Below are 10,146 nucleotides of genomic sequence, written 5' to 3'. Positions count from 1 at the left end.
AAATGTCTCTTCATGTGGTCCTACCTTCCAGTGCTTTGCAAAAATAATATTTCCTCAACAAAGTTGTCTTCTGAAATAAATCTGATGTTTGCAAGCAATTCTGCGACATTTGCTACATCGTGCTCTCATCCAGCTGCAGAGCGAAACATTCACTAGCTCTCACTTGCTCCAAAAGCTGAGCAGAGACTCAGTTTCAATCTCATTAGCGGCAGCTCGATTCTGATTGGCTTGAAGGGCGGTTGTGTGATTCAAAAACAAAAAATATTAAAAGATTGGCATCAAAGGACACATAGATTGATAGATATACAGTTATTAATAACATCTAAAAAAAAAATCCTGTTTCCCTCAAACTTTGCGTGACCCCCCTGGCGCCCCCCCGGGGGGTCGGGGCCCCCACTTTGAAAAACACTGTGCTAGAGTATTATTCAACTAGAATTAGAACTTTCTGGTCATTGAATTAAAACATACGCCTGGGTGACCAGCCCTGTTTTTCTGCTTATCTGCAGCTTATGGGAATAATTCCACCTATCAGATAATCAGGGGGCGAGAACAAGAAATGATTTTCATGCGCACATAGTCTAACTTTATTGGATCTTCTGCATAAAATTCAACAATATACAGTTCCAAGTTAAAATGATAAAATCCAGTGACCTTGCAAAATGTCGCAACCTGACAACACTGAAACATCCTGGCATTCCTGCTAATCATAATGTTACATCTGTTTTATATGTTTTAGGTGTCAGTGCGACAACTGTAACATGGACACTGTAGCCGAGAGTGTGTGCTGTCGGGAAATCCCCGCTGTCACCAGGACCATGGAGGAGGATGGTGTCCACAGCTGCATAATCGACCACCCCGGCTTCCGATCTGGCTGTCTATACATCTGGGTGCTGCGTATAGCATACTATGGATACAGGCAACATTATGGCCATCTCCAGCAAGAGGGCAATGAGTAAGCCTTACAAACACTATTTACAATAAAGTCTATTACTAGTATATAAATGTATCAATTTATATGATGTCATGACAACTTTTGCAACTTTATACGTTTGAATATTAGTCTTTTATGATCTGAGTATAAGAAAATGTAACTTTGAAGTTGACCTATTATCATCTATTGTCCTTCATTTGTAGTAGTCTCTTGACAGTAGCTGTCGTCATATCAATGCTATAATGTTTTATCTTGCAGACGCCACCGATACACAGCGTACCGCCAGCTGGTGAGACTTTGCTGGGGTTACCTAGGACGCGACATAAGAGTGCCACTGCCCTCTTGTGCAGTGAACCGAATTCGTCGACAGTTTCCATCCATGGACTATCACGGTTATGAAGAAGGACAGTGACAATACAGTTCTGAAGTGAATGTTTAATACAGTTCCACAGTTGAAGCTGCACAGTGACAGACTATTTGGTCTTGAAACGACTGGCATGTGCCTTGATGGCCTCTGCTTTGTCAGGCTTCTCCATTGCCGAGGACAGAGTGGGAGGCTCCTCCAGCTGTACAGGCCTGTCTGCGCTGGGTTTCTTGCAGAGGTCGACCACCTCTCTCATGAGATCATCCACATAGCCTGCAACAGAATACAAAATTCTGTTAATAATAATAAATGGTGTCTGTCATCAAGCCGAGATCATTCTTTCAATTGGGGTTTTGAACTGAATTAGTTACTAAATCATTAGTACCGGTACATTACCAATCAGGACAATATTATTTTGAGTAATTTAATTTCAAACTCACTGAATGTTGCCTCTACTAGGATCTTCTTCACAACATGACCTCCAGCCTTGTACTTGGGGTAGCGGATTTTGAACCTCTGTTCTCCCGCCTTCGTAGTTGCAGTATGTCTGCTGGCATTCTCGTTGTAATGCAGTCCGGCAAGAAGGGTTCTGTTAACATAAACAAAGAAACAGTTTTCAAAATGTAAAAAGAAATATCTCTCTTTTGTAATTATTCCACGTCTATACATGAACAGCTCTATTAAACTTGATATTGATTCAGAAAGTGATTTCGTGTTTTATTTTAGTCCTGGCAATGTGTGTCTTGGAGTTGACAACTTCATCACAGTTCCTTCCTCCATTTTGACACACTATGGGAGATGTGACGTAACGTCGCAAGCTTTTATACAGCACGGGGACCTGGTTCAGCACGGTACAAAGACGCCCATTCCCAAGTAACTGAAACAAGTCTTTAGCTGGTACAAGCCTTCGAATGATATGCTGAAAAGACCAACCTGCACAGCATGCCAGTGTAGGAGTACACGTAAGACTTTGGTGCAAACTGAATGATGAGGCTGTGAAAGCCCTCCACCTTGGACGTCTGGTGTACGGCAGAGAGCTTGCCGATGTCCTTGCACAGCATCTTGTCTGTCACCAGTTTGACAGCTGATAGTGAACCTGCAATCAACAGATCAATAAATCAATCATCAACACATTTCAATGGCAGTGCTTGACATTATGGATTATCAATTCTAATGTTTGTTACTCAGATGTAACTTTTTGGATTATGTACCCAACCATAAGACAGTCAGTACATTGTTGTTGCTGGGTATGTCCTGGGTTTTTAATCACTCAGTATGTATACACTGTATACATTCCATACTCCTTTTGGCGGTGGATGACGGTTAAAATTACAGTCACCCGTTGCTGACGCAACAGACGTAATTTTAAATGTCACGTCTGCCGCCATATCAGAAAAAGGAGTATTGACTCTAAACTCACTTGGTTTGATCCACTTCTTCTTGTGAGCCCTGCCTTGTAGTCTCTTGTGCGCACATGTGGGGAACTTTCCACCATGGCCGCTGTGGAGGTTTAGGACATGCCGCTCCACCGACTTCCATTTATCCACAATCAGTTCCGCGTTGTCTTGCGTGGAGGAAACCACTGCCCAGTACAAGTGGTTGATGATGCTCTGTTGCCATGCTTTCAGGTCCTCACAGCCCTTGAGCTTGCAGATGGCTTTCAGCTTCTTCCCAACAGCTGCAAAGACAATAAATAAAACTGACATCATAAAGAGATCTATCTATTTGAGTGAGGTGTGCAAATAAGATTTGTGACACTGCATGCTGCAATGTCTGTCTGGTGATAACAACTTTGCGATAACTCAATAGAAGACTCTACTCCTTGAACTTCAAAAGAAACAACATTGACACATACACTTGGCTACATGCCAGATGTCATACAGATGTTTTGTGTACGGCATATTCTCTCTAATCCATTTGGCAATCTGGCGATGTCGGTCTGTGACGAGAGTGCCAATCTCCAGGATGTCCTCAAAGAAGGCTACCATCCTCTTCAGGCCTTCCAGTTCCATATGGTAGCTCCCACCACACTCGTTGCTCTGAAAATACAGCAGGGAACATTCCAGTTAGGCAGATAACTAGACAGGAGCTCTGCGATGAGCTGAATATGATTTGAAACACTGTTACTATTACAATATTTACAGATATACATTTACATTTCTCACACAAAACCCTGAACTTGAACAATATAAACTGTACCTGCACCAGCTGTAGGTCTAGCACCACATTTGATTCCAGCTCCATTGTAGTGTATGTTCCAAATTTTGCGCAGTGTCCAGGGCTGTCGGCCCTGCCGGCACCCCCCAGAACCAGAGGTCGCCCTTCAGTCTGCAGCATCGCAATGTGGGCTGCCTGTTGGTTAGGTGGTCCATACACCCTGTATTGCAGGCTGCAGGATGTCTCGCTGGTGTGAGAAGAATGTTCGTTTCCCGTAGGTCATCACACCCATGTGGTTTAGGACTCGCAGCACCTTTGTTGGCGACGCACCGGCAAACAGTATGCCTGCAGACAACAGCATGTTGCCTGCAGGGAAGTTTCCAATGCTCGGTGCCACTTAGATGCCTGCAGACAGGAGTCACATGTTTGGTAGTGTTCCAGTGGTTGTCCACACTTGACGGATGTCGACGCTGCCGCAAGATGGACAGTGGCACCACTGTAGCAGTTTCCCGAGGCTGGAGCCAAAGACGATGTATTTGGGTTCCTTGTGGCAGATCTCATCCCCAAATGCTTCCCGACTTTCTGACAGATCTGACTTGTCAGAAGAATGGGGCTACTGGGTTCCCAGTCTGAGGAGCCTGATACTGATGGTGGTGCAGCTGGACTGCTGGACGGCGCGTCTTCCAGTTGGTGTTGCTCCAGCTTCGACGCCTGGCTGCTGCTGCTGCTAGAGCAGTGGTTCTCAAAGTGGGGGGCGCGCCCCCCCTGGGGGGCGCAGAGGCATGCCAGGGGGGGCGCGAGAGACCAGGAGGAAAAATTGTAATAAAAAATTAAAAACATTTTTTTTTAAATCATAATTTGAAAAATTATTGATTTGAAAATAATATGCAACAGTACTATTACGTCTGGGTCTCTGTGTTTCATTAAAGCTCGACTCTCTGTGTGTGTGTGTGTGTGTGTGTGTGTGTGTGTGTGTGTGTGTGTGTGTGTGTGTGTGTGTGTGTGTGTGTGTGTGTGTGTGTGTGTGTGTGTGTGTGTGTGTGTGTGTGTGTGTGGTGTGTGTGTGTGTGTGTGTGTGTGTGTGTGTGTGTGTGTGTGTGTGTGTGTGTGTGTGTGTGTGGAACGAGCCATTTGTATGTGCGAGAGAGAGAGCACACCAGGGTTGCGTTCCGATAATCCAAAAATCAGCTCCTAAATTCTAACCCTATCTCCTATTCCTTGACCTCTGAGTGAAACGTCACGGGGTTAAGGGATAGTGGATAGGAGAATTCAAAAGGATTTAGGAGAAGAGACTGCGGTACTTTAGAGAATCCGAATGCACTTTCACTATCCGACGTGTTTATGATGCGCCAGCGGACGTCATGAATGTGCGTCTGCTGCTGTGGGGAAACTATGGAAACTACAGTTTTCTATACAGCGGACTACAACATGGATGTTTAATAAGAACGAGGGACTACTGTAAACTCATCTAGAGACTCTGCACCGTGCTCTGATGCTGTTGCTTTATGCTTTATGAACGTGGACAACAGAGAAACATATTCTTCATGACCAAAGTTGGAATTGAAATAAAAAAGGAAAGTGAAACTTCTGCTCGTCACCCTCTCCCTCCGGTCCACATTAATACAAATGATCCCAATACGTATGATTGTATGAACTATGAAAATATCTTAATATCAATACAGATGTATTTATTATAAACGTTAGTCCTTAACATCTATCACTGTGTATATCACCATTCAAACATCTTTTAAAAGTTGAACAAACTCCACACAGCTCAGTAAAGACTGTGAAATGTTATTTGATCATTTCAGTAAAAACTAACGTTCATATTTCTCTTTTTGATTATAATACTGATGAACGTTCAAAACAAAGCACTTTGGCAACTTACCACATACGTTTTAAAATGCTTAATAAGCACCGTAACTTTCATGATATCATTTCTCGGTCATAATCGGTTGTTTCCGTGAACGGCCGACTGTTGAGTGACGGCAAATGCTGCGGCTGCAATGCATTGTGGGGCAGCATTTTCTTCTTTCCTTTCGTCAAGGGAGGTCCAGTGATTCCTAAGCTAAAGGAGGTTATAAAGAAAGTTTGAAACCTCCTTTCCTTTCATTTGGAGAATTGGAACGGCACTTATCATGGCTGCCAGTGACGTATTTCCGGGTCATTTCACTTGGTTAGGAAGGTTCCTAAGCTAAATGGACTATTGGAACGCAACCCAGTACTGGAGATCGTTGTTGTTAGCTTCTGGTGCTAGCGAGCTACGCTAATAAGGAGTTTTTTCAACAACAAAGTGGAGGAGAGTCCTCTCCTGCCAGACTGAGAGACTCAGTGAGCTAAAGGACTCTCAGTGTCATCTCAGTGGGTCTCAAACGTTTTGGTCACCATTAATGTAAACAATTATTTCCGAGGCACACGTTTATATGATCATTATAGTTATACAAAAATAAGAGAATAAATGAAAAACAGGTATGAAATACTATAATTAAAAAAAGAATACAGTTTAAAAGGGTGAAAATATCCATAAAGAAAAAGTAAATCTGTTTACAGTTCTGTTTCATCTGGATGAGAAATGTATCCATAGATCTCTCATTTTGCTCTCAAAGTGCACCAGATTGATGCTTTTAACTTCAATATTTAAAAATAAACCACACCACCTATAAAAATAGCACTTTACCCCTGCTTACACCTATATGCCGTGAGCTGATTATCGAGCCTTCATTGTAACTGTCACACTGTGTATATGCGTGGGGAGTGTTGCAGTAGAACATTCCACTGTAGCGCCTGGTACATTAATGGGAAACCCTAAATGTTTGAGCACCCTCTATGAAACGTCAAGCTACCCCACAGCACCCCCAAAATAAATCTCTGGCGCCACCACTGAGCCTGACTATTTGTGTTGGGGGGGCCCGACTTTTTTTTTTCTCCAAAGGGGGGGCCTGACAGAAAAAGTTTGAGAACCACTGTGCTAGAGGCAGCCTGTGGTGGCTGGTCAGGTGTAGCTGGGTCTCTGGTGCCATGGACTTTCAGCTTTCTCTGCCTCCCTGGTACTGGTAGACTTGCAGTCAGCATCTCGGGCGTCACCTGGCATGCTGGAAATGAAATGATCAATGGAATACTATATTGTGTTTATATAAAACCACAAATCTATGTTGATCTGTTGCTTACTATTTAGAGTTAACAAACTCAACATTAGAAGGAATATCCCGTACTGTAATACAGTATTATATGACACACTCGCTCATCCTGTCAAACTGTTGTGGGTTTTTTTTTTAGGAACTGATTAAACTTTGATTTAATAGTGCAGTACTATTAACCAATCAATAGTGGCATTACCCTTTGACTGTGTCTTTGTTTTTGTGAGTTGTTTCCCAGTCTGTGTCTTGATGCTGACAGTAGCTGTTGGAGTCCAGTCTGTCTGGCAGGCCTGATCTTGACTCTGTCGTTCCTGCCAGGTGAAAACATACATTTCATAGTGTGATGTTGTAAAATATTTTCGAGGGGTTAGAAGTTCTAGACAATATTATCATGATAAACATGTACCCTACAGTAATGCTTAGCTAGAGCCAATGCATATGTAAGTCAATATCATGCCTGACTAGCAACTTTCTACACTAATTATATTTAGCAGACTGGTTTGCCGGTTGCATGTTTGGTGTTTGGAACAAGACTAATGCTAAGCTTTTTGTTTTACATAACAAGTGTAAGATCTAAGGTGTGCATATTACAAAGAAGGTTTTTTTTCATGTGTCCACTGTTGCCCCTTTCACAGCCTGAAAAAGTGCCGGTTTTTCCTGTTCACACCGCAGCGGCGCCGCCTCTTAGCTCCGGAATCCGGTTCACTTCCAGCTCCAAAAAATTATCGGTCTAGAGGCAAGAGCTTCGGAGCTAAGAGGTGGCGTCGCTTACGTCTCTCTTACGTCGAGGCGTGCAGGAAACTAAACCCTCCTCCCATGAACATGGGTCGACTGTCATGCCTGCCTACAAGCAGTAGTGCTTATAAACACACTTTATAAAGTCAGGCCACACTAACCAGGCTTCGTGTGATTCTGTTTATTTGTACCTTACTTTGACCATCCGTTCACTGTTATTGATCATTGTGGAGAGAGGCAGACGTTTTGTTTGGTAGTATAGCAGCTATCGGATGGAATCAATACATGGGCTGCACAGGTTGTCGTGTCCGACTATCACAAGTAGAATCATAATAAAAATACGCCGGTAAAATGTGCCTGTAGAAAACGGTTTATGCCACAATAGGATAGCAATAGCAAGTAGTCAGTTTAGCTTCGGTTGCTATGCAAAAAAAAAAAAAGAAAAGGTTGGAGAAGTCGTTATTTAATTTAATCTGGCTTTGTGTGATTAAAAGCAACACGATCATCGACCCGAAGCAGTTCCCCGTTGTTGTTGTTGTTGTTGTTGTTGTGAGCGCCGTAACGCCGTTGGGGAGCAAATCAGCGATGTAAACGGTGACGTCATGACGCAGCAGCGGCAGCACCAGTCGGGTGCTGGGCGGTGTGAACAGAGCGGGAGCAGAAAAGGGAAACTGGAGCTGAACCAGAAAAGCTCTAGCTCGGAGCTAGAAAGGGAAAAGCGCTGGTGTGAAAGCTGCATGTGTGTGCCAGTCATGATAACGTGCAAGGTAAAACCAGCCAATGTGCTCATCTAAAACAAAACCTGGGGGCAATCACAAACCTGTTCCGGTGCCATGTCTGTGTCAGTGGCCAATGCCATCTCCATTGATTCCTCTGTGGAAGCAAAACTGCTACTCTCCACTTCTGATTCTGCCAGGAGTTCTTCTACTTTCTGCAAATGTACACAATATGAAATGGATTACAAAATTATTCAAAACAGTATCGGCCTACACCTTGCTCATACCATTTCAACAATAATAATTCAGGAGACTACTAGCCACCGGAATTCAATCCTGATTTAACATCAACAAATTAGGCCTAACAACTTTACCCGCTTTCTCTCTCTCATTGCAAATGCAGATCGAGCCGGTCTTGATGTTGATGTTGAAAGTTGTCCCACAGCTGAAGTCCCAACTCTGGGGAAAACAGTTGGAATTGCTCCCTTCTTCAGGATCAAGGTCCTCTTTGTCGCAATGCCCATCTGCGCTCGTAGTAGAGCACTTTCATCAAAGGAGTCCCTTGTGAAGTGTTCACTGCACAGAACACTGTATTTGGTAGGCTCCCAGTCCTTCCTGGTTCTCTGTTTGCTTTGCCCATGCCTTTGACAGATCTGTAGAAATAAAATAAATCCAACCATTAATAGTCAAAAGATAAGCTCTCTATTCTATAGGTAATCTATTATGACATCATTAACATGGCCATGGAAGTCAATTTAGTTAAGGACAATATTTTGTCATAGATCTAGACAAGGGTGTAACTTTGGTTTGAGAAGTGGGGGGGACACAAAACAATGAAAAATGTTCTCGATTTAATTCCATTTCCTGCCTTTCTACAAATATATTAGGGACTATAGTGTTAACAAATCCAAGAAAAATGTGTAATGTACATAATGAGTGTGCACACTTATCTAGTATCCTATCCATGTGAACCTGTTTTATTTGTGATGACCTCACACCCTCTAGGGGGGTCCGGGGGCATGCACCTTCTTTAAATTGAAGTTAAAGGCATCAATCTGGTGCACTTTGAGGGCAACATTAAGAGATTTATGGATACAGCTCTCAACACTCATATTAAACATATATTTCAATAATCAAAAAACATTGGAAGGATTTCTTAACCTATTTTATACAACTAACATAGATGGAAATATTTGTTTACATAGATGACCAAACCAACTGAGATAACTTAGGCTACAGTTTATAATCTAATCACTCAGAGTCCTTTACCTCCCTGAGCTGACGTTATCTCTCTCAGTCCCACAGGAGAGGACTCTCCCTCTCCTTATTGTTGAAACAGCTAATCTCCGTTAGCTCCGAGCTAGCACCAGATGCTAACAACAACCCTGTAACTCTCTCAGTCTCTCTTTCTCTCTCTCTCTCAAGCTGTTAAAACTTTTCAATCAAATCGACCAGTGGCCTTTATTTGTCATGAACAATCAACGAATCTACGAAACAATGACAGCAGCCAGACTCACCTTCATCTTTTGGGAACAGAAACATCGCCACTTCGGCAGACTTGACATTACTACAGCCAGCGGCAATGCATCGCTTCCCGTGTGTTTTTCCTCCCTTTTTCTTCACTGTCGCCTCCATTGTCAGGTTTTCTCGATTGGCAATCACTTCCAGTCGACTCCGACACACTTTCCAGTCAAATACTCGCTCAAAAACTTTGATAAATTCGACTTTGAAACAGAGAAACAATAAACTGTGATGAATGTAAACACTTCGGCGGCGACCATCTCGTAACGTCACGCAGTAGATCGCAAGCCACGCCCACGAAGGCGGAGGTCAACTGCGGATTTCACGGCGGCAAATTCAAAACTCGTCAAATTCCTTGCTATTCCAACATCTTTTGATATGGGTTCCAATGGACAATTTTGGTCATTACTATACGTATTAGCATAACAGATCATGCACAGGTGCACACGGGGTCTTTAACCGAGAATTGCAAGGGAAAGGCCGAGAGCTTGGTCACATGATTAGCGCAGTGGAGGCATTCAAAGTGAAGCTCAGTTTGTGGACCACTCAGTTAAGACATGCAAGGCTGACACACTTCCCAAATCT

The 10,146-nt window shown here is 43.2% G+C and overlaps 2 protein-coding genes across 2 annotated transcripts; both read right to left on the bottom strand.

Moving 5' to 3' along the window:
- Window positions 1-1,351: 1,351 nt before the first annotated feature.
- On the bottom strand, window positions 1,352-4,253 carry LOC117552821. The gene is made up of 6 exons (XM_034226475.1): window positions 3,495-4,253; window positions 3,151-3,334; window positions 2,716-2,973; window positions 2,229-2,391; window positions 1,736-1,884; window positions 1,352-1,568 (listed from the first exon to the last, which is right to left on the bottom strand). The coding sequence occupies exons 1-6, from the start codon at window positions 3,630-3,632 to the stop codon at window positions 1,405-1,407; spliced, it is 1,056 nt and encodes a 351-aa protein (XP_034082366.1). The 5' UTR covers window positions 3,633-4,253; the 3' UTR covers window positions 1,352-1,404.
- Window positions 3,655-9,819, bottom strand: LOC117552819 (THAP domain-containing protein 4-like). The gene is made up of 6 exons (XM_034226473.1): window positions 9,558-9,819; window positions 8,415-8,693; window positions 8,145-8,255; window positions 6,789-6,900; window positions 6,417-6,544; window positions 3,655-3,699 (listed from the first exon to the last, which is right to left on the bottom strand). The coding sequence occupies exons 1-6, from the start codon at window positions 9,603-9,605 to the stop codon at window positions 3,655-3,657; spliced, it is 723 nt and encodes a 240-aa protein (XP_034082364.1). The 5' UTR covers window positions 9,606-9,819.
- Between the last annotated feature and the right edge of the window lie 327 nt (window positions 9,820-10,146).

Source organism: Gymnodraco acuticeps, unplaced genomic scaffold (assembly GCF_902827175.1).
Source record: "Gymnodraco acuticeps unplaced genomic scaffold, fGymAcu1.1, whole genome shotgun sequence".
Lineage (NCBI taxonomy): Eukaryota > Metazoa > Chordata > Actinopteri > Perciformes > Bathydraconidae > Gymnodraco > Gymnodraco acuticeps.
The sequence above is the reverse complement of the archived record's forward strand: the minus strand, read 5'-3'. Positions and strand labels throughout refer to the sequence as shown.